The sequence below is a fragment of the Acanthochromis polyacanthus genome, chromosome 3, assembly GCF_021347895.1.
Source record: "Acanthochromis polyacanthus isolate Apoly-LR-REF ecotype Palm Island chromosome 3, KAUST_Apoly_ChrSc, whole genome shotgun sequence".
NCBI lineage: Eukaryota > Metazoa > Chordata > Actinopteri > Pomacentridae > Acanthochromis > Acanthochromis polyacanthus.
The window spans coordinates 21709420-21733538 of record NC_067115.1 but is presented as its reverse complement, the minus strand read 5'-3'; the positions used below and the strand labels follow the sequence as shown (position 1 = coordinate 21733538).

The 24119-nt window shown below is 38.6% G+C and overlaps 2 protein-coding genes across 5 annotated transcripts; both read left to right on the top strand.

Annotated features, from left to right (window-relative positions):
• The first annotated feature begins 3438 nt into the window (after positions 1-3438).
• On the top strand, positions 3439-18500 carry ap1m2 (adaptor related protein complex 1 subunit mu 2). Of its 2 annotated transcripts, XM_051946024.1 has the most exons (13): positions 3439-3892; positions 10566-10713; positions 12815-12971; positions 13118-13185; positions 13374-13504; positions 13595-13742; positions 15819-15945; positions 16062-16204; positions 16667-16738; positions 17312-17470; positions 17593-17718; positions 18001-18076; positions 18251-18500. In XM_051946024.1, exons 3-13 carry the CDS (start codon positions 12851-12853, stop codon positions 18274-18276), a joined length of 1197 nt encoding a protein of 398 aa, XP_051801984.1. In that variant the 5' UTR covers positions 3439-3892; positions 10566-10713; positions 12815-12850; the 3' UTR covers positions 18277-18500. The 2 variants fall into 2 exon arrangements, with proteins under 2 accessions (XP_051801984.1, XP_022046313.1); XM_022190621.2 differs by lacking the exons at positions 3439-3892; positions 10566-10713 and adding an exon at positions 10732-10938.
• A 366-nt stretch (positions 18501-18866) lies between these two features.
• cdkn2d (cyclin-dependent kinase inhibitor 2D (p19, inhibits CDK4)) lies at positions 18867-21917 on the top strand. Of its 3 annotated transcripts, none has more exons than XM_022190619.2 (3): positions 18867-19050; positions 19400-19558; positions 20942-21917. In XM_022190619.2, exons 2-3 carry the CDS (start codon positions 19418-19420, stop codon positions 21293-21295), a joined length of 495 nt encoding a protein of 164 aa, XP_022046311.1. In that variant the 5' UTR covers positions 18867-19050; positions 19400-19417; the 3' UTR covers positions 21296-21917. The 3 variants fall into 3 exon arrangements, with proteins under 3 accessions (XP_022046311.1, XP_022046310.1, XP_022046312.1); XM_022190618.2 differs by having other exon boundaries at positions 18868-19050; positions 19395-19558; XM_022190620.2 differs by lacking the exon at positions 18867-19050 and adding an exon at positions 19066-19309 and having other exon boundaries at positions 19395-19558.
• Positions 21918-24119: the final 2202 nt, after the last annotated feature.

Sequence of the window (24119 nt, the reverse complement as noted above, 5' to 3'; positions counted from 1 at the left end):
AGAGGTAGTTTCTCTAATATCTCTTTCACTCTGTTCCACCACGCTGAGATCAGCTGATCTGATCCTCACAGAACGCTGACCATCCAGCGATATGAAGTTTCCCATGACAGCATGATATTTTATTACAGATGATACTTAGTGAGGTGCTAAGATGTTTTGAGAAACTCAGTTGACCTCATCCAAGTTAAAGGTCTGTGAAGAGAAGCTGTCTGAATTATATTAAAAGCAGTTGATTTGTCACAGAAAAATAAACAAAACTGCATTTCATAATACTTTTTGGGCTGAACAGTGGAATAGTGGTTAGCACTTTCGCCTTGCAGCAAGAAGATCCTCGGTTCAAATCCCGGCCTGGGCCTGGGATCTTTCTGCATGGAGTTTGCATGTTCTCCCTGTGAATGCGTGGGTTTTCTCTGGGCACTCCGGCTTCCTCCCACAGTCCAAAAATATGCTGAGGTTAATTGATGACCCTAAATTTTATGATCACATATTTTAAAAGAACAAATTACATTTGTAAAAATACAGATTTCTGATGTGGACATGTTTGGCCTGGTTTTCTTCCACAATCAACATGCAAATTAATAATAATTAATAAATTAATAGTTTCTTTGTGATTTTACAAGATGCTTTTTGTGATTTGAAAGAACAGTGGAAAATCTGCAAAATATCTAATTGCAAATATCTTTAAACAATCTCATTTTTTTAATGATTTAAGTTGACACATTGTAAAATTATGATTACCATTTGCATGTTTTGACCTTTGATAAAAGATTTATTATTAATATTGCTTTTTTTTTTACTGTCAGCATGTAAAAATATGTTTAGTCTTGTCTTTTCACACACACAAAAAAGAAAATGTAATACCTTTCATAAAACTACAGACTTTTGATACGGACTTTATTCATGATTTTGGCCTGTTTTGAATTTTTGTTGTTTTTTTACTCCCTGTTTTCACTATTAACACTTTAATATACGGCCTATTACCTGAAATAGAACAAAACTGTGAATATCTGGAAATAGCAGGAAAATGTCTCTTTTTAAGCAGTTAAAATGGCTAAAAAACACTTTTATATTTTATAGTGAATGCCACATATCTAATGAGTACAAATGACTGATGTTAGCGCACTAAACAAAGTAAAACCACTTCATGCAGATCTATTTTTTCAAAAGTCTAATTTCTATTGTTATGGGGACAGAACAGTTCAACTTAGTTGTGCACAAAATGGGTTTGGGATGTTTAACTGGTGACAAATTCAATAATCAGGTAGTGCTATCAGGACACAGACTCTCTTTTAACCACTGACTACAAAAGGTCAACTTTAAAACAGCTTTATTTAGTGACACAAAGCCACAAATGAGAACGATGAATGAACTGTTTGCGTGCTGATTGTTGTCTGAAATCTAATCTTGGTGTGAGTTTCTATATATATGGGTTTCATTAACTGGATGCAGGATATTAGCTTCTGGTCAACAAGCTGCCACATTGATGCTTACTCTGTTTTGTTTACTATGATCTCAGTTAATGGCGTGGAGGTGATTTATAATCTATCAGTCAATAGCAGGGTAGCTTTATACAAATTGCCCATCCCTTCTTGCATCCAAAGTACCTTAGTCAAACATTTGTTAATGATATAAAATACAGTTTTAATTAAGTTTATTTCAGATATTTCACATATATCAGATGTGATTAAATGAAATGTATTTAGCATAATTAAAGGCTTTTATACATAATGACATAAAAAAGACAATTTACTTTCACAAATGAGAACTTACGATTTTAAATTTGAATTAATTTTTTTGAGGAAATATCCTTTTTTCTGTTTTGTTTTTTTTTAACCAGAAGCATAGCGAGACACCAAGGGGGGTCCTTGTATATTTTGGTAATTGGATATTTAGTTCTGAAACAGGTATTGAAAAACAAAAATACGAGTGGTTATTTGATTTTCATTTTAAAATATAAAAATTTAAATAGAAATACAAGGCGTTTTTCCTTTTCATGATCAAAAGGGGATATACGAAATTTTTAAAATGCTTTTATTTTCATTTTATATTCAGAATAACAAAAAAATAACGTTAGTAAGAGACAGAAACGAAAAAATGTCTCTTTTTTTCTATTTTCTGAAACCGGAAGTGGTCATCAGCAAGTGTGGATATGGCCAAAACCATAGACATAAAGAGTAGTCGCTGCTCGGGGTGCTGCGCAGCGAGAAGTATGGCCGCCATCTTGGTCCGGTCACCTGCTCCACTCAGCGCATTTAATCCATCTTAACTCTGAATATTAAACTGATTTTCACGTGTTTTTTATTTTTATTTTTTGCTGCAAACGTCATACATGTAGCTATGTGATACAAGACAAATGGTTCGGCATATTTTAATATTCATAGCGGGATTAACATTAATAGAATATTCTGATATTAAGCTCGACTGTAGACAGGTATTTTGCAAACACTGTAAACACACACACACTAATATATGTTAGAGAAACAGATAATGGCAGTAAAGTCAATTATTTTAATAATTTGAAGAAACAATATATGATTACGCTATATATACAAAATACTGACTGATGAAAACATATTTCTATATAAAACAATAGGCTTTATAACATTAAAAAAAGGAAAATCATTAGTTCACATTACAAATTCAGTTCCATGATTTTTGTTTTCACAGAGTAGTTAGCTTTAGCTGAGCCAAAGAACGTGAGACGCTAACCTAGTAAACATTTCAGACTTTTCTCTGTAGGTTCTGAGAAATAATTTACTATTTAATGACAGAGATACACATCTGAATTCAGTCTCATTAAAACAGACTCTAATTCAGTGTCATCCATCCATATTAAAGTGCAGTTACCCAAAATGTTTGCTGCATGAGCTCCAACAAAACCCATCCAGGTAGAAGGCCACTTTGACAAACAGGAAGTGGAAGATTCCAAGCAGATTTATAGAAGGGAGAACTGGACTGTACTAAGTGTGGTCGACTATAGAGGGGTGTTTTGTGGGTTTTTAAGGCTAATAATGATTATTAGTGAGACATCTGGAGTAGATATTCATTTGCAGTAAATTAAAGTATTTAAAATCTTGGAGTTAAACTTAGAAGAACACAAACTCTAACAGAAAACATTGTTGATACATTTTTGTTTTGTTTACAGATGTTAAATTAAAGGAGTTTTATTCGTGACGTACAACCAATCAAATCACTCCAGAAGACAGAGCAACCACAGCTAGATAAAGGTTCAGAGCCAAAGAAGTGCCATTTATAAATTTATTTATTACTGTAAATCAGTAAAAAATAAAATAGTGATAATCAGTAATCAGCCCACAATTACTACAATTCTACAATGTATGTCTCTTTCCTTTGACTTGTTATTTGTACAATATACGATGTATATGATGGCGTTTTTCCATACCAAAGGCTACACTATCATGTTTTCTACAGACATACTATGCTACTCTGTTTGTTCTGGTCCTGGGCCGCTGCACTCCTCCTCTGGTGTTTTCTGGATTGTACTCAGCTGCTTGCCTTCGTCCATCCAGCCTCCGTTGACTCGTCCCGCCTGCCGTCTCTGGAGTTGAAGCTGGATTGGAAGAGACCAAAGTACAGTCCAATCATGATGCCAGCTGCTTCTCAAAAGGCTCCTTCATCTGGCAGTACTTCTTCTGAGGGGAAGTTGAGCTTCAGCAGAACTTTGGAGATGTGTTCCAGTGGTTGGTGGATGTGTGAGGAGATAGAGAGGGACCTTTGAATTGTTCAGAAAGGAAACGAGGGAACCCATTGGTAGTTTTAGCATAGGGTGCTACTGCGGTGTGTTTTGGGGTTTTAAGAGGTGAACATGAAGAGTTTTTTTTCATATTGATCTTTTACTTTGTTCCTGGTTGGAATGCCCATCAATGTCAAGGTGAAGTTCACATTTAGTTCTGTTTATTTATTTTTATTTTACTAACACCCATTTGCTTTTAACCCCCTCACATGTGTTGTTGTAAACTTACTCTTTCAAATAAATACTCGTCTAACCCTCTGGAAACCAGCATGTGGACTGTTTTTGTGTTGCTCCTTACCTACGTCAGACAGCCGGAACATAGCAACGTTTTTGTGGACTAAAGGCTATATCGTTTTTTGGACGACACGCTATACTATGACGTTTTCTGAATGACATGCTATACTATGATGTTTTAAGAGCGACATACTATAATATGACGTTTTCTGAACGACATGCTATAGTATGATGTTTTTAGAGCGACATGTTATACTATGACGTTTTTCAGAGCGACATGCAATACTATGATGTGTTTTGGACCAAAGTCTATACGATGACGTTTTTTGGACGACATGCTATACTATGACGTTTTTTGGACGGCCTGCTACACTATGACGTTTTCTGAGCGACATGCTGTACTCTGATGTTTTCTGAGCGACATGCTATACAATCACATTTTTTGGACGGCATGCTATATTATGACCTTTTTGGACGACAGGCTATACTATGACGTTTTTAGAGCAACATGCTATAATATGATGTTTTCTAAACGACATGCTATACTGTGATGCTTTTAGAGCGACATGCTATACTATGATGTTTCTTCGACGACATGCTATATTATGACATTTTTAGAGTGACATGCTATATGATGACATTTTTTGAACGGCATGCTATACTATGACCGTTTCTGAGCGACATGCTATAATATAACATTTTTTGGACGGCATGCGATATTATGGCGTTTTTTGGACGACATGCTACACTACGACGTTTTTTGGACGACATGCTATAATATAACATTTTTTGGACGACATGCAATAGTATGACATTTTCTGAGCGACATGCTGTACAATCACATTTTTTGGATGGCATGGTATATTATGACATTTTTTGGACGACATGCAATACTATGATGTTTTCAGAGCAACATGCTAAACTATGACGTTTTAAGAGCGACATGTTCTACTATGACGTTTTAAGAGCGACATGCTATAATATAACATTTTTTGGACGGCATGCTACATTATGACATTTTTTGGACGACATGCTATACTACGATGTTTTTAGAGCAACATGCTATACTATGACGTTTTAAGAGCGACATGCTCTACTATGACGTTTTCAGAGCAACATGCTATACTATGACGTTTTTAGAGAGACATGCTATACGATGACGTTTTCAGAGCGACATTCTATACTGTGATGTTTTTAGAGCAACATGCTATACTATGACGTTTCTTCAAAAACATGCTACACTATGACATTTTTAGAGCGACATGCTATACTATGACATTTGTTGGGTGATACACAGTACTATAGGCTTTTTTAATTGACATATGACTTTTCTGGCAACATGCCATACTATGATGATTTTAGAGCAACACGGTATACTATGATGTTGTTAGAGCGACATGCTATACTATTGGCTTTCTTAATTGGCATAATACTATGACTTTTTTGTTTTACTTTTTTGTTGTTTTTTTTAGCAACATATTTTAAGAAATTGAACTGAAAATATAACCTGTCAATTATTTCAGACTGGACTGTAAATCAACTAACCCCGCCCCCTGGCTTCGCAAAACTTTAACCCTCTATAAAAAAAAAATCAGAAACAGTAGTAGAAATCTCCTGTTTGTGTTCCAGTCAGTAAAATACAGGGCAACTCCACTGGCCCTGCAGACATCTTGTTTCCATATGTTTATGTTGGATCTCAGCCACTATAGGGGGAAGCAGCTCTAACTGTACTCCTCATTCTCTCCTGAATAATCCAGATCACATGAACCCATGAGGGAGAGTCAGACACATGGGCCTATAATATATATAGTGCATGCTGCTGAAGCTCAAGGGAGAAAACAACAATGTTTTCACTTAAGTAAAAATACTCTTCTTGTAGCTGCAGATTGATTTGGGCCGTGAGGTTAACACTTAAAATATTTGTGGACCTTGAGACGGAAAATGCAACAAAATTCTGACAAACTGGGAACATGCTGAAATGTCCCTGGGTGTCAAAGAAAGTGCTTTGTTGCGCTCGTTGATCTGTGATATTGTTGCTAAAGGTCACATCCTGTGAGAACTCAACAGGCCTAAGGTGCGGCCGTCCCATTTATGGCACTGATATAGTCACGTTTCATTAAGCAAACAGTGACCAGATAAGGAGACCTGAACCTCTGTGGACAGAAGGAGTGGGATGTTGGAGACGACTGACCTCCATCTGTTCTTGGAGACACACATTCACACGCTCACTCTGGTTTGACTGGTTTGACTGAGTGTTATTCTAAGTTACTGTCTTCCTACACACAGCTGATAAGAAGCAGAGGCTCAGATCTGAATCATAATACCACACAGAGAGGCCCAGAGGGGGTTTATGGCTTAAGAGGTTCTCCAAGCATGTGATCGGTAAATGGTTCTACAACCCTGAAGCCAAAGGCAGCAAGTCATGTTTGCAGATAAAAGCAGAGCAGAAGTGTACCTTGTAGAGAATAACAGATTACAAATACATTAACTCTCACAAGTCAGAGTGGCCTGAGGTCTGTTTTTGACTACTTCTGATTTTACCTTTATATTTCACCTTAAGATAATCTATGTTGCACATCAGTTTTGTGCCTACAGAAGGAGAATTGAAGGCCTACTTTGACTATATCTATTGAACATCTCATATTAATGCAACGTTTCTGCCTACATGACTTTCAGTTTTTCAATATATTTAAACATCAGTCTTTGTTCTTGGCAACAATAAAATGCAGAGATAATAAACAAAAAACAACACTGACATGTTTTAAATCTGTTTTTTGGATGGTCCTTTTGCATCATGCAGCCAAAAAGAAGTTTCTAGTGATGTGAAGATCCTTGTCTGGTTTCCTAGGTACCAACACTGGTCTATAATGTTTGATGCAGGAGCTGGTCTTTGTAGTGGATGAGCATTTTAGGTCTCCAATTTAAATGTTATTTTTTTGCTTGTTTTTCTGCAACTGTGTAAGTTTTCTTCAGATATTTTAGCTATAATGCCGTAAGTCAAGGCCGCCACATGTTGGCTTTACAGCTTTGACAGATAAGTCTTTACAAGGCCTTTGACATAGCCTAGCCGCGCTAGACAACCCACGGCAACAAATTTAATTCTCTGCCAGGGTGGGTCTAGTTACCCTCCATAAGGCTCAAGGCTGGATTCTCCTAAAACTGGCCGGACCAATCACCATGAAGTGTAGAGTCAGAAGGCGGGCGTAACGAAGTGACGACAGAGGCGTGACGATTCTGACAGAAACAACCAGTGCACAATAAACAGTTATCTTTCTACTCGACTTTGGCCACAGCCCTTAAAGATTTTAAGCTAAAATTCAACTTGAAAGATAAACAAAGGACGGCACTTAAGTGTTTCATTGAGAAGAAAGACGTATTTGGACTTATGCCGACGGGATATGGCAAATCCTTAATATACCGGTTGGCTCCGCAGCTCCGCGGCTCCACTGGTTGGGAAGCTAATGGAACTTAGCCACAATCCACCGGTGCTCTAGGAACTACGTCAGCCTATTCGTTGCGTTGATTGGTTGTATACCTACCCAATTGCTGCAGAGGGATTTGATAGACAACCTTTTAGCCCGCCTCCCTCCCTGTCCAGCTTCCCTAGACCCTTGTGCCATCAGAAACATGGGTATAGCATGGCTAGGCTACCTTTGACATGGTTCATAAACAAATGTAACAGCCACAAGTTGAAACACACAAACTACACTAAAGGTCAGTAAAAGGTTCTAGTAGGTGAAAAGTGCAGATGTAAAAGGAGCTCCAAACCAGGACGACAGGTGATTTTGTCTATAACTCTAAAATCACTCTCTGCTGTGACCTGTGACAGTTGGATAGTTGTGATTTCATTTAAAAAATCTACACTTTGGTTGATGTTGTTTAAGGAAACAGAGGTTAGAATAACACACACTAATAAATGCAAATTATAAAATAAAGAGTTTTAATTGGAATGCTGATAGATAGATAGATAGATAGATAGATAGATAGATAGATAGATAGATAGATAGATAGATAGATAGATAGATAGATAGATAGCAATCGGAACTCCACTGCTAAAAATGGGTTTGGCTGAATATCTGAGTACTTTCAGGCTTCCAAGGTCAAAATCTGTTCCAGACCAGACAGCATATAATTATTGTTGCTTCATCAAAAAATGAGCTGAACGAACACACAATGTTCGCAGTGATTAATCAGTGTAGAGAAAATTTTGCAGCGTGTTGTATTAAATTATGATTGGCTGGACTAAAATCTGTTTACCTTGCTGGAAAAGTTCAAAATAAATTCATCCAACCATCTGTGCTGATCTAAATTAAGGACTTTAATGATATTTTATTGGAATTAATAATCACCAAATAACATAAAAGCTCATTTACAAAACCCAATTCACTAACTGAAATTGTTTCTACTCTTTTAAGTACTGAGGGACAGTGGGATGACTGTCATGAGATTTGGTCGTATATATGCAGTAAACGGTCAGCACTTGTGCTATTTAGCATGTTTTTACATAAGTGTTACTAAAAGTGCTTCACTACGGTGGCCGAGACCCGCCATCGCTGCAAATAAAACAAACGCTGCAAATAAAAAGAAACGCTGCTGCAAATAAAACAAACGCTGCAAATAAAAAGAAACGCTGCTGTAAATAAAAAAGAAACGCTGCAAATAAAAAGAAACGCTGCTGCAAATAAAAGAAACACTGCAAAAAAAAAGAAACACCGCTGCAAATAAAAAGAAACGCTGCAAATAAAAAGCCACAACGGAAGTGGATTACTGAGGATTATTTTGCCGATACACCGGTGTGAGAAGAAGAAGACGAAGAAGAAACAAGAACAGGAGTAAGACTTGAAAAACGAACAAGAAAGTAAGTGAAAATGTTAGTGTTTAATGTCACTACGTCTAATTTTTAATGTGTTATCTGGTTAGGCCATGTAGCCCCAGGTTTGAAGGTTTGAAGTTGAACTGGAGGATGCCGGTGTGTTGTTCGCCGTCAGTTGTTTCCACCCGGATGTGTTTTCGTTCCGGACTCATTCATTCTGTCCGCTCGGGCGGACGGGCGCCGGCGGCGAAGGATGGTTCGCCCGGGGCGCAAATCTAGCCAGGACCGAATCTGTGTGTTTTTCTGGGGTAGACACTGCTCTGGAGTGAGAGCGTGCAGTGGTACATGTTACTGTGTTTTGCTGCATATTGGAGTAAAGTTACCAAACTCGATTGTCCTCTCGTTAGCCGAAGCTAACAACACACCGGCATCCTCCAGTTCAACTTCAAACCTTCAAACCTGGGGCTTCATGGCCTAACCAGATAACACATTAAAAACTAGAAAAGCACTCGGAGAGCGCAGACCTCCGCCAAGCCATCTGTCTGTCTGTCTGTCTGTCTGTCTGTCTGTCTGTCTGTCTGTCTGTCTGTCTATCTGTTTACAGCATAACTCAAAAAGTTATGGACGGATTTTCACCATTTTTTTACAGAATGTCCGGAAGAGCAAAAGTAACAATCGATTAGATTTTGGAGGTAATCCGGATCACCGTCTGGATCCAGGATTTTTTTTTGAAGGACTTTGTACAATTGAAGGCCATCTCAATTGAAGGCCATCTCAATTGTACAGAGTCCTTCAAAAAAATCCTGGATCCTGTTCTTGTTTCTTCTTCGTCTTCTTCTCACACCGGTGTATCGGCAAAATAATCCTCAGTAATCCACTTCCGTTGTGGCTTTTTATTTGCAGCGTTTCTTTTTATTTGCAGCGGCGTTTCTTTTTTTTTTGCAGTGTTTCTTTTATTTGCAGCAGCGTTTCTTTTTATTTGCAGCGTTTCTTTTTTATTTACAGTAGCGTTTCTTTTTATTTGCAGCGTTTCTTTTATTTGCAGCAGCGTTTCTTTTTATTTGCAGCGTTTCTTTTTTATTTACAGCAGCGTTTCTTTTTATTTGCAGCGTTTGTTTTATTTGCAGCAGCATTTCTTTTTATTTGCAGCGTTTCTTTTTTATTTACAGCAGCGTTTCTTTTTATTTGCAGCGTTTGTTTTATTTGCAGCAGCGTTTCTTTTTATTTGCGGCAGCGTTTCTTTTTATTTGCAGCGTTTGTTTTATTTGCAGCGATGGCGGGTCTCGGCCACCGTACTTCACACACACAGACACACAGAAGTATTGACAGAATAAAACAGAATAGAATAAAGTTCATTGCACAGTGTACAAAAAATTATGGAGCAATCAGATGACAGTTTAAAAGTAAGAAGTGTGTCATTGTAAATATATAGTAAAACAATAATATGTTGAAGTGTCACCTATTAAAACAGCTGCTTACTGCTATAAAGATATCTTATGAAGTGAGTAAGATCACAATACAAAGTAGTTTATAGAGAAGCCAAACTTTGTTTATGATGTACACCAATATGAAGTATGAAATGCAAAGTAAAGCCAGGGGTTAGGCTATGCAAATTTGACAAATAAGCCACACATTTCAATAAAGCATCAATGGACACAGATGATAAAGCAGCTTTTCTGTCTGCACTGTAAGAAACAACAAATGGGGCAAGTTTTAATTTAATTAACTAACTGGAGCGTTTGTGGATGTAACTGATCTCAGCAGGATCAGACTCACCAGGCTGGACTTCTCTTCACCACATTGGATCCAGAAGCCTCAGAGATCAGGAGGTGGTCTCAGCTGGTGTGTGAGTCTGTGACGCCCCCTGCTGGAGCACCGGAGCAGCGCAGCCTCGTCACCTCCGGCCGCTCAGGTGAATGTTTTACCTGCGTGCTCTGACGTCACGGCACCTTCAGGAAAAGCAGTCGGAGGACCCAGTGGTGTCCGCAGGTTGATGAGTTTCTCTGGCTTTTGATGGAGAAAGTGACTCCGTGTTGGTGAAAAGCTGAGCTGAACTTTGAACTGTTTGCTTTGAGAAGCTGCGGGTTCAAACATTATGTCCGCCTCCGCTATATTTGTGTTGGACCTGAAGGGGAAGGTAAGACCAGAGCTGATTGTTCGCTCTGATTAAAGCTCATTCGGCTGCGACACGACTTCTGAAAACCTAAAACGTATTCCTGCTTTTGGCTGTTCGGGTTTACTGCTTTGAACTGTTGCTTTAACTGTTAAACATTGAAAGCTTCGTTAAAAATTAATGACGTTCTTGCAACAGACTCATTCATTGGCCTCTTTTTTCTTCTTCTTCGTCTTCCGGATACTTGACTGTCAGCCGGAAACAGTGCCAAGTGAAAGTAGCCAGTTTTGCTGTAGCACTTGCAGTCTGAAGTCATTCACATCACTTCAGTGTTCTTGTTTGTAGTAATAATAATGATCTTTATTTATAGAGCACTTTCTGAAGTGCTTCACAAGGAATAAAACCCATGAGCTTTTAAAACACAACAGGGGTGGAAAATCAATGTTGTGTTAAAAGGTATACGTGAGTATTGGTTAAATATATTTATTAAAATTAGTAGTCTTGAAAAATGTACAGAATTATTCCAGTGCCTCGGCTCCCAACGTGATACTTTTAAAAGAACCCCCTTAGTAAAACATAGAGAAGGCAAAACATGACGAATGATCCATCACAGAATTAACAACTTTATCTCCAATATAATATTTCCATAGAACACTTTTTACAGAAGCTACTAGCACAATGAGACACCTAGTTTTTGATAGAAAAAATAGATTGCTAATAAAGAGAACAAATAATGCCAACATTTGAAATGATATGCTTCAAATTACCACACAATGGAACCACAACAATGCAACTGAAATATTGAAAAATCTGTTGCATTTTTATTTCCTTTCTGTTTTTTCTTTTCTTTTTTTTCAATTCAAGCTTGCCTTTCTAAACTATCTTGACCACAGACACCACATAGGCCTACCCATTCATTCATTTACAATATTATTATATATAATATGTATTTAAAATATTATAACAATGCTAGCAGAAGATGAAGAAATAGCAACAACTAAATAGCTGGAGCTTTTATTAGTGCAGTAATACTTCCTGAGTTGCCGTGTTAAAACACATCTATGCTCACTCTTCTTACCTGAATTCCAGCATGCTATCTGATTACATATTTAACCCAATATACACAACAACAACATAACAACATACCACTTTCATTCAGACTGCAGCCAGGAGAGCGTATCCATTCCATAGTCTATGATCCATTCCCCCAATGCCGGTTTCTGCATATTCAGTACATATCTTGGGACCTTTTGTAAGCAGTGGTTTCATAGGAGCGATCGGGACCTAATTATATCTGTTATTATTATAGATAAATTAACAATCTCCACTTATTTTAATCAGGTGAATTTTGTTGCACCAACAGACTAAAACTGAAATACATTTCATTAATAATCACATAAGAGGGAAAAAAGCAGTAAGTCCTCATAACTGCAAAGCTGGAACCAGGAAGTGTTTCTGCTTAAACAGTGACAAACAGTGAAAATCAATAAAGCATTGTCTTCTTTAAATAGAATCCCTGCATTAGTGAAACCTGATGGGAAGAGTGAGATGTACTGTAACTATCAATTATTATTATTGTGAAGAATCTATACTAAAAATTTCATATTTTTCTTGACTGAGAGATGCAGTTAAATTAATTGTTTTTCAATTTTAGTTCCTGTTCCCACAGCCGACTGCATGTCAGACTGTTTGAAATTGTTATTCTTTCGAAATGTTCTTCTATATTTACCAGATTTGCTTGGAACTTCTGTGTTCACTTTATAATCACATTGCATTGGCTCAACATCAATTAGTAAAAGCTGAATCCTAAAAGTCGTGCTGTGCTCTACAAGTATTAACAGCCACATTTTGTTTACTGTGCAGCTTCTTATTACAAGGTGTGGTTATTCTCTCCGCTCAGGTGCTGATTTGCCGGAATTACAAAGGCGATGTGGACATGGCCGAGATCGACCACTTCATGCCTTTGCTCATGCAGCATGAAGAGGAGGGACTTCTCTGCCCTGTGATATCCCACGGCAACGTTCACTTCATGTGGATCAAACACAGCAACCTCTACCGTATCCTCATTCTCAGTGTTGTACTGAATATTACTTTACTGTAAATTACTCATAGTCATAGTCTGAGGAGATGAATCCAGTGAGTTCACCTTAAAATCAAAATGTAATTAAGTGCAGAATAGTCCTTGACCCTAATCTATGTGCAGTTGTGGCCATGACAAACAAGAACTCCAACGCCTCCCTCGTCTACTCATTTCTCTACAAGCTAGTCGAGGTGAGTGAAACCGTGTCATGCAGTTACGTATTTCATTTAAGTCCTTGTTGTCAATATTTGTTGTGGATGCAGTTTCCAAGGAGAGGTTGATGTTTGTGTGGGAATTCAGTGAGAAGTGACAGTGAAACATGGTGATTGTGGAAAGTGAAAATGGGCAGATCAGGATGTCTGTTGTGTGTGTTGTGCAGGTGTTCACAGAGTACTTCAAAGAGCTGGAGGAGGAGAGCATTCAGGATAACTTTGTGGTCGTCTATGAGCTGCTGGATGAGCTAATGGACTTTGGATTCCCTCAGACTACTGACAGCAAGATCCTTCAGGAGTAAGATCCTCGAGATGCACATGGATGCAAGTATTTATCATAAGAAAAGGTCTGCTGTTGCATCGCAGTATTTCACCTCATCTCTTACAGATACATTACTCAGGAAGGTGCCAAGCTCGAGGTGGCAAAGACCAAGGTGCCGACCACCGTCACCAACGCTGTCTCCTGGCGGTCGGAGGGCATCAAATACAAAAAGAACGAGGTCTTCATTGATGTCATCGAGTCCATCAACGTACTGGTAAGATCAAGAATGGAACTGATTTCATTGCTGGCAAAGCAGTTGTTAATGTAGGTTTGTCTTTAGTGTAAAAGTGTTTTCCTTGTAAAAACTGGACGTCTACAGTCGTCCTCAGACAGACAGACAGACAGACAGACAGACAGACAGACAGACAGACACTGTATTGGTAAACCCACATCTAACACTGAACATAGAACATTTCCAGCAAAAAACCTATTTACAAAAGTACTAAAACGTACTGAAGACTAAGAACAAGCTAATAAAATATGCTTTATAGATTGCATTGTTTTAAAGCTATCATGTAAAAAATATACAGTAGGGAAATAATGACTTGCATATGTAAGATCCAGGCGTAAACTAACCGTGACGTCACCCGTTGGTTTCAACGCCGAGAAAATGAAGCCCGGATTTTGCTACTTCCTGGTCGCTGTTTAGGATTTTTTTGAGCCAGTGATGTAAAAAGCGTCATCAAACAGACTGGACCGGAGAGCAACTAGGGGCAGGATTGGCTGAGGACTCTCTTATCCCACCCACATTTTACCGTAGAGGCTTCTGTTGCTGTCTATCAAGTATAGCCACGCCCCCTGGCTCTGCCAAATTTAACGATTTATTTAAAATTCAGTATTGATTTATTTTAAGATCGGCCACCTGATCTCTCATTTTGACCATGAAAACTAACGGGGGGAAAATTCTGAGCTGTAGAAAATCAGTCTATCAAATTTTATTTTTTCCAAAAATGAATTGGGGTCTATGGAGCAAAAGCTTTTTGGAGCCAACCCTAGCGGATGGCGTGATATTGCAAGTTTTTGACACTTCCGGGTTGGCTTCAATTCTGGAGCCAGATGCTACGTCCATCTTTATATACAGACTATGGTAAGATCTCAATATAGCAAAATGGAAAAATATCTATCGAAAGATATGGAACCATCTCTGCATATATAAAACATACTTCTAAAAATAAAATTTATATATGTAATTATATGAAAGTTGTCAGATTGTAATAATAAGCATTTTATGGGTGCATTATACAAACATTTTCTTTACTTGGAGTACAGCAGGGTTAGTTATTTTTCCTGTACAGTAAACAGTCTGATAGTAGATAATAGAAATGACCTCCTGTAAGGGTCAGTCCTTCACCTCAGAGACTGAATAAACCTCCAGAATGTGAAAAGGGTGTGTGGGATTTCTCAGAACTGACCTCATCATCCTCACCCTTGTCACCATCTGAAGAGTGTACATTTCAGTCGTGATGATGGAGCTGGTGTTTCTGATCAGTTTATTAATCCTGTTCTTGTCTGCTGTGCAAACACCATCTCCTCAATAGGCCAAGCTGCAGAACATAACAGTGGCCATTGCCATCTAATAGAAGGTGAAGAAAAGAGGCCTGCAAATGTTAAAAGGGCTCAGCCTTCTTAAAAACTATTAACAGCTTTACCCCTTCTTATATAGTACCTCCCTGTCAGTGGTTCAGTCCAGTTTGTTGTCCTGATGTACTCCTAGATGTCTGTAACTGGAAATAAATGTATTGAATGGAAATGGCAGCTTGATTTTGGGGCCTCTTTTACCTTTCATCTCGTTTTTCTTAATAATGTCAGTAATGTAACTGTACTCCTCCTCACATCCTCCCCAAATACATCCAGCAGCTGCAAAATCCCCAAAGAAAAAGCAACGATCTGATATTCATTGGAAATGTGATGTGTAAAAAGTGAACGGGAATGGAGACAGGACAGCTCAGGAGACACAGTTCTGTAGTTGCACACACTAATGCTGGTATACTTCATACAATGGACTGTCCAGATGGACAAACATTCAATTACTGACTGACAGATTTTAATATCTGCTGTTAGTGAAATGCACTTTTTTATTAGTGTGTGATAATAGCATAATCTGCAGTGTATTCTGTTCTGCAGAATAGACCATAATCAACAAGGTAATGTGAGGTTTTTCTTTAAATGCAATTCATAAAAAAATGTCGCTTTGTAACACTGTCTATTGTGCTTTGTGTGATCGCATAGTATATCCTGTCATCTATTTTGAGCTTTCTTCTGTATTCTGTGTTTTTTCCTCTTTGTTCAGGTGAATGCTAACGGCAGTGTGATGAGCAGCGACATCGTGGGCAGCATCAAGCTGAAAACCATGTTGTCTGGGATGCCTGAGCTGCGGCTGGGCCTCAATGATCGAGTGCTTTTTGCCCTCACAGGACGTACGTATGCAGCCTCTGCCTAATCATACGCATCTGTTACTCCGGAAGGATGTGTAAGTGCTGTAGTCGTCTTTATTCTTATTTGAAATAAACTGATTGTGCTGATTTCTGTTCAGGTGACAAGGGGAAAACGGTGGTGATGGAGGATGTAAAGTTCCATCAGTGTGTCCGGCTGTCACGTTTTGAGAATGATCGTACGATCTCCTTCATTCCTCCAGACGGGGAATCTGAACTCATGTCCTACCGCATCAACACTCATGTACCGTCTCATTCACTGACTTATATTCATACCAAACTGAAATATTTCTCATATTAATTACTTGAATGAAGCATAACTGCATTGGCACTATAAATGTATGTAAAGGTAGTGTAGAAGAGGCCGAGGGTACACCTTTATATTGATTGCTAAATACATAAATAACACTTTTTCTTTAGAGAATTCCAGTATAATGACAGTCTGGAGACTTGAATAGATGCTATTTCAACTGAAACTAAACCAAGCATATAGAAGTTACATTCAACAGCTGCATATCATAGCGCCTTGGGCTAAATTCTTGAGAATTGTGCAAATAAGTAAACAACAAAGCCATGTTCAGCCCGATATTGCTATGCATGTAAACATTACATTCACAGAATTCTATACATATGTAAGTAAATAAAGCACATCGTCTTACTTGTAAAATCATTTGTATGACAAAATACTGTTCTTCATCTCTTACAGGTAAAACCTCTGATTTGGATTGAATCCATCATCGAGAAATTCTCTCACAGTAGAGTGGAGATCATGGTTAAGGTACACTACTTTGTGTGTTTTAGACAAGATTTACATTAAAATCACATGCATTTTTAAAATATTAGCGTCCCTGAAAATACCCACAAACTCTTCAAGCAGTGTTTCTCAAACTGTGTGTGTAGCTAAAGCGGTTCTTCTACCGTTTGAGCTGGTAGAAGAAGAATAAAACAGTGAATCACATGAAACGCTGGAATTAGCATCATCAGTTTTTTTTTCTCAAAGAATGGGTAGAATAAAGCTATGTCCTCTCTTCTATTTTTCATATTTTCATAACATTGTCAGCCTTGATTGAATGCCTCACTCTACCACATGCAACCCTGTTATGCATATTATCAGGAGAAAACAAATTGTTTTTACTTTTTTCTTTACTTTGTTACATCAGTAAGTTTGTCCTCTTGGTCAGCAGTAAAAAGTTTTTGAATTCCTGATTCTGAGTCATGTGTTTTAGTTCATTTAATAATCACTGATAGCCACGTACTGCCGTTAAAGTAACAGTTGAAGCTGTTTTTGCCTTTAAACAACAGCAAAGAGGGCATTCTCACATGATATCCCGCTATGTTGTGCTGTATTTAGGCAAAAGGACAGTTTAAGAAACAGTCTGTGGCAAATAATGTGGAGGTGAGGGTCCCTGTTCCCAGTGATGCCGACTCGCCAAAGTTCAAAACCAGCACGGGCAACGCAAAATATGTGCCTGAGAAGAACCTGGTGGTGTGGACCATCAAGTCTTTCCCTGTAAGAAAATAACATCTGAGTGTGCAAATTACATGAAATTGAAATTATTCTTTTATGAATGTACGTCTTTTTGTCTCTTTGTCTTACTAATGCATTTGTTCTGTATACGTCCATCCATGCAGGGAGGGAAAGAGTTTCTCATGAGAGCCCACTTTGGTTTGCCCAGTGTGGAGAATGATGAGTTGGAGGGTAAACCTCCAATTACTGTCAAATTTGAAATCCCATACTTCACAGTCTCAGGAATACAGGTATGTGTGTATACTAGTTTGTGTGTTATAGAGAGAGTTTCCTTTAATGCCAGATAACCCAAGAATATACCCTGTGGCAGTATGGGTCAAGTTCATCTGCAAAAAAAAAAGCATGTTTATTCTGGATTTGAAAACCGTGAACAGTTTACAGCCTGTGGAGAGTCAAGTCAGGTCATGTAGGAGCTAATTAGTTCACTGTGGGAAGCTGAATTCAGCTTGATTTGACGATGCGTACTTAGACCTCTGGCCTCAACACGCTGCGTCTCTACTCTTTTCCACCAGGTGCGGTATATGAAGATCATAGAAAAAAGTGGATACCAGGCTTTACCCTGGGTCCGCTACATTACACAGAGTGGAGGTATGTTGGTGTTTACCTGTTTTGTTTTGATCATAATATATAGGCTTGTGATCATATGCACAGACATAGATGTACAAAGTGAATCACAATTGACTTTCTTTATATATATATATATATATATATATATATATATATATATATAATTCTCTTTGCATTTGTTTTCTTTTAATTTAGACTACCAGCTGAGGACCAATGTGTAGAGCCTAAGGGGATGTTTTATTATGTATTCCTCATGTCCAGGACTTCCAGAGGAGCATTAATGATCACTTTCACTAGACTAAACGAATGTCTTTAAAATTTCAATGTCAATGATCGTGTTTTATGAAAAACCTGTGTGAAACTTGACTTTAATGTTTCTATTGTGTGCAAATTATTTAAACGCTTAATCACAGTATTCCCTAAATAAAAGTTGTCATCAGTAACATTTGTGTGTTCCTTGTGTTGTATTTCTCCTGACATTGCCACCCCATAAGTGGAGATTTTGAGAGCGTATTGTAGTGACGCATTGCGCAATCACAGTCGCTAAATTCCGCCTAAAACTAAAAACTTGCACCCGCCTTTTTCCCCCACACTTGCCTCTGGAGAAACACAAGCAAAGGTTAGAAATCTGAATGAACTGCCTTTGAAGACATCAACGTATACGAATCGCCCGCTTTCTTCACTGCGTGCTCTGATTGGTCGAGCACTGCTGTTACCACAGTGATACCGTAGTAACAGAGTTGTAACCCCGCCTCTTTTGCCATAAAGGGAAGAACAACACCCTCCTGGCGAGCTGTGATTGGTCAACGTGTGTCCTGTCCAATGTTTGTAAATTGTAGTCTGGAGACACCGCTGTATCGATCTCAGCGCGCAAATGTGTTTTGTAATGTTGACAAACTCCTCTTGTTTGAATTTTATTTAAATATAACCGACCCGTTGAGACATCGGGGTAGAATATCTTCGGCGACACTTTGGAATCTACCGAACCGAACGAGGTACGATTCAACGAGCTGCACCGCTCTCTTTTTTGTGTGTTAGCCGTTAGCCTGGGTGCTAATTGTTTGTCACAATCGGTCGACGTGAAGTTGCTGCTCATCTAGCGGAACAAATATTTGTGGTTGAGCTACTGTGTTTAAGAGGCTGTTAAAAAAGAAAAAACGAGCCGGTGTAACAATACAGCCGGATAACATGGCGTCAGCAGGGGAACTACGGCTTAGTGGAACACTGCGGTGACGTTAGCTAGCTATAGCCGAAGTTAGTCTTTCTTTGCGTTTTCGTTGTTGTTTTCCTGAGGAGCCCGTGGCTGCGTTTCGCTTAAACTCATATCCGTTTGTTGCAGAACAGCCAGAAAGATTGACTATAATGGTCCTGAGTCAGATGGATGCCGGTAAAGCTTTGACGACGGCGGCAGCCAGAGGGAACACCGGCGAGGTGCAGTGGATCCTGGAGGAATGCAGGGTGCATCCCGACACTGTCAATGAATTTGGCAGAACCGCGCTGCAGGTGAGGATCAGCTCAAATACACACGAATCGTATTTACAGGCCAATTAACTGTACGAGTGTTTATCCTGGAGAAATATGTTGTTGCCGCTGTGGTTCTTCGATAACCGAGCCGCCTCCTTCCCTCTGACTACAGCAAAACATCAGTACTCTATGATGTGTTTACATCACCATTGTTCTGTGTTAGAACGCAGTGTCCCAATCCTGGATCATTAGAAGAAAAAAATGAGCCGTATTTTATGATTTGGAGTTGCTGGAAACTCACAGAGAACAGTATCTACACTCAGTTGACCATTTAGAAAAATTAACAGATAGATAATTTATTGATCCAGAGGGAAATACAAGCATCAAGTAGCTTAGAAATACAGATTTAAACAAACTAAGCCCATAGAAAACATAACAAAATGACGAAAATATGGAATATATATAGAAAATTTCTATAAACAAAGGAGAAAGTACCTATTTATATCTGTGCACTGTGTGCTGCTCTTTTTTTGTACTGTTTTGTATTGTATCTGCTGCTTTATCACTGAAAATTTCCCCACTGTGGAATCAATAAAGGATCTATCAATCTATCTATCCATACATATACAGCAAAAAGGTAATTTTGTTATTAGCATGTACAAACATGAAGCAGACTGTAGAATAATGTAGTCCAGTGCAGGACTAAAACTACTTAATATGAGTTATATTGTTGGTGTGTATTTGTTTTTATAGTCATTTTCTAGGCTGTAGCTCGTGGTGCTGTTCAAATGTGATGATTCTGATATTTTGTTCACCCTCTTCTTACACTGACCCTGAATGAGGATCCAGTTAAGAGTTATCTGTCTTTTTTTTTTCAAGTTTTTAAAAATGTTTGGTCGATAAAATAGTGAAAATTGTCCCCCAGAATCTCATAAAACACAAAGATGTTGATCAATTTATCATCAAATAACTAAAAAAAAATCCTCCCACTTTAATAGCGTGGCTCACAAGATGTTTTGAAGTTCTGCTTCATAATAGATTTAAACCATAAAGTGTCATAGTTGTTGCTCCAGTAAATACTAATATCTCTGTTTACAGCAACACAAATGTAGTTGTTGTGTTAGACTGCATGAATTTCATGGAGCTGTATTCCATCAACTGATTGTTAGACTTTCTTCTTCTCACTAGGTTTTTATTTGCTCTCTAAAACTTTGGATATTTACTATTTTTAATTCTTTACCAGGTTTCATTTGGCATGTGCTCTCTAATTATATTGAAAACAGATTGGTAAATTCTGTGGAGAGGCTTGACATAAAACTGTTAGAAAGTCTCTGAGTTCACAGGGTCACAACGTCCCATTGACACTCAAGTGCTGAATTTACAATAGCTCCCTCTTCACCTCTCCTCTAATGTCTCCAACAGGTGATGATGATGGGAAACTCCAAGATCGCCACTCTGTTGTTAGAGAAAGGAGCAGAACCCAACATCCAGGACAAACATGGGATAGCGCCCATCCACGACGCAGCCCGGACAGGGTTCCTCGACACTCTGCAGGTTCTGGTGGAGTACGGCGCTTCGGTAAACATGCCGGACCAGAACGGCACCCTTCCTATCCACATCGCCATCCAGGAAGGCCACCTGGATGTTGTGAAGTTCCTGGCACCACAATCCGACCTGAAGCACGCCAACGTCAGCGGTCAGACAGCGATAGACGTGGCCCGAGCTTCATGTGTGCCCGATATGATTAACTCGCTTTTTGCTCACATTCACAGTTAGTCAGAAGTCAGGGTGTCTTCCTGGTAACCCTCACCTCACATTTCTTTCTTTGCTTCAAACCTGGTGACTTGAATTCATTGCTGTGTAAAGGATTTTTTTTTTCGTTAATAGTGGCTCAGCATTAATATGTGACACAGGACATATTGTCTTGGCAGCTTATTTTCAGTGGTTGGGTGGCTATATACTGTAGACACCTCTTTTGCACAGTGCAATTTAGGCACCTTATATATATTCTTATATATATGTTTTTCCCTAATAATTGGGAGTGCACATTTGTAGATAGTTTCCCCCCAGTGTTTTCTAATTATTGCAATTTTTCTAATGTGTCAGAATCGTAACCGTTGCTACATTGTATGTTTGTTTTTTTTTATTTACAAAACTTGACATGGTGCACCCTGATTGCTTTGCATAGTTGTGTTTCTCTTGATTAGATGTACTTAGACTTTGAATTTACTCTTATTTATTGTTGGAACAGGACTGAATGTTCCTGTGACTTTTGTAAATAGCAACATTTATTGTGATTTGTTGAAATGTTATTTATATAAATACTTTTAAAACAAAAGTGAAATTATTCACTTTACTATTTGAAGAAGAAAGCACAAAATAAAGTGTTGAACTTGAAGATATAAAGTCTTTTTTGCTTCACTGTATATTGAATTTAGCTACTATGAGGTACCACTGGCCTCAGAGGTCCTCTCAGTGTTGTTTTCCTGGAATTTTGGGACATTTTTTGTACTCATTTCTGTTTTTTTTTTATCAACAATCTAAAATGAGATAATTTAGTGGGAGTTTCTGTTGCATGGAATTAATTCTTTGTAATATAGAAATGGTGGTGTATGTACACAGAGACCTGAGGAACCCATGTCACAGTTTCCCCATTTTAGCTCCCGCTGGTCCCAGCTTTGTATGAAATGACATATGAAAACAGACCCCAGGTTGAAAAAAAACGAAGTTCCCCTTTAAAGGGAAGTGTAACTGAAAATCGATGCAAGCTGTTCTGACAATCCCTCCATTCACAGGGCATGAGGCGTCATCATATGCTGTGACCTTTGCAGTCACCAGATCTCAACTGAACCGAACACCTCTAGGAAATTTAGGACTGACATGTCTAACAGCGCTCTCCACATGGTGGCCCCACACCTGACTAAGACACTTCTTGTCATTTTTTCCATTAGTTTGTCACTCATCTGTGTCTTCATGCATCTTTAAGTGTCCAGCGCTTCCCTAAGGTGATTCATGGAGGGCATTTCTAATAACTCCACACTGGAATGCGCACCAGAGTTTTAAAAAAAAACCCTCTTAGAGGTCACAATGATAGCTGCACTGAAACTCCAAATGAATGAAGGCCCTGTTTTGTTGAGGCTTGTAGGTAATGGTGGCACAGTTTGCTGATGTTTGTGCTCAGGGCTCTCATGGTACAATGGGTATTTTGTTTGCTTGTGTGTCGCTGGCCAACTTCTCAAGCCAAGAAGGCAGATACAGTTCAAGGACTGTGTGGAAGCGTGTGATATCAGACAGATCATGTACGTACACTCCCCTCCAAAACTATTAGAACGGTGAGGCCAATTCCTTTATTTTCACTGTAGATTGAAAGTATTTGGGTTTGACATCCAAAGATGAACATGAGACAAGAGATCAACATTTCAGCTTTTATTTCCAGGTATTTACATCTGGATCTGATACACAACTTTGGAGATAGCATTACTTGAAATGGAATACTAACAGGAACAGATAGACTTAAAATAGATTAAAGTGAATAAGACTTCATATTTAGTTGCAATAACAAATGCAATAATGAAGTCTGGAGATTGCCTTGGCCAGTCTAAAACCTTCCACTTCCTGTCCCTGATGAACTCCTTTGTTGTTTTGGCAGTGTGTGTTTTGGGTCATTAACTTAATGCATGATGAAGGACCTCCCCATCAGTTTGGTTGCGTCTTTCTATGAATTGACAGACAAAATGTTTCTGTAGAGTTCTGAGTTCATTTTGCTGCCGCCATCATGTGTCCCATCATCAATGAAGATTAATGAGTCCATCCCAGAAGAAGCCATGCAAGCCCAAGCCATGACATTACCTCCACTGTGATTCACAGATGAGCTTGTAAGTTTAGGATCATGAATAGATCCTTTGTTTCTTCAAACTTCAGTCTTTCCATCACTTTGGAAAAGGTTCATCTTTGTCTCATCAGTCCATAAAACTTAATCCCAGATTTTTGAGGCTCATCTCTGTTTTTTTTTTCCAGCCTGACCTTCCTTTTCTTCTTGTTGATGAGTGGTTTGCATCTCCTGGTGTAGCCTCTTGTTCATGGAGTCTTCTGCCAACAGCACATTGTGATTCCTTCACTCCTGCCCTCTGGAGGTTGTTGCTGATGTCAGTAACAGTTGTTTTGGGGTCTTTCTTTACAGCTCTCACAATGTTTCTGTCATCAACTGCTGCTGTTTTCATTGATCTACCTGTTCGACAGCTGTTACTTAGTACACCAGTGGTTTCTTTCTTCTACAGGATATTCACAGTGGTTGTACTGGTGATGACCAATGTTTGTGCAATGACTGATTGATTTTCCATCTTCTCTCAGCTTAACAATTGCTCGTTTTTCACCCATAGACAGCTCTCTGGTTTTTATGTTGGTTACACTTCATACTATAGTCTATCTGAAACTGAACATAGACATTGAGCGCTATTTATTGTTTGAATAATCAAGGTAATAGGACACAGCAGGGCCACAAAACACACCTGTCAGTCAGATGTTCCAATAATTTTGCTCACATGAAAACTGTCTGAGTTCAAACAAAAAGTGCTACCTTCTGAGGTGTGTATAAGAGCCA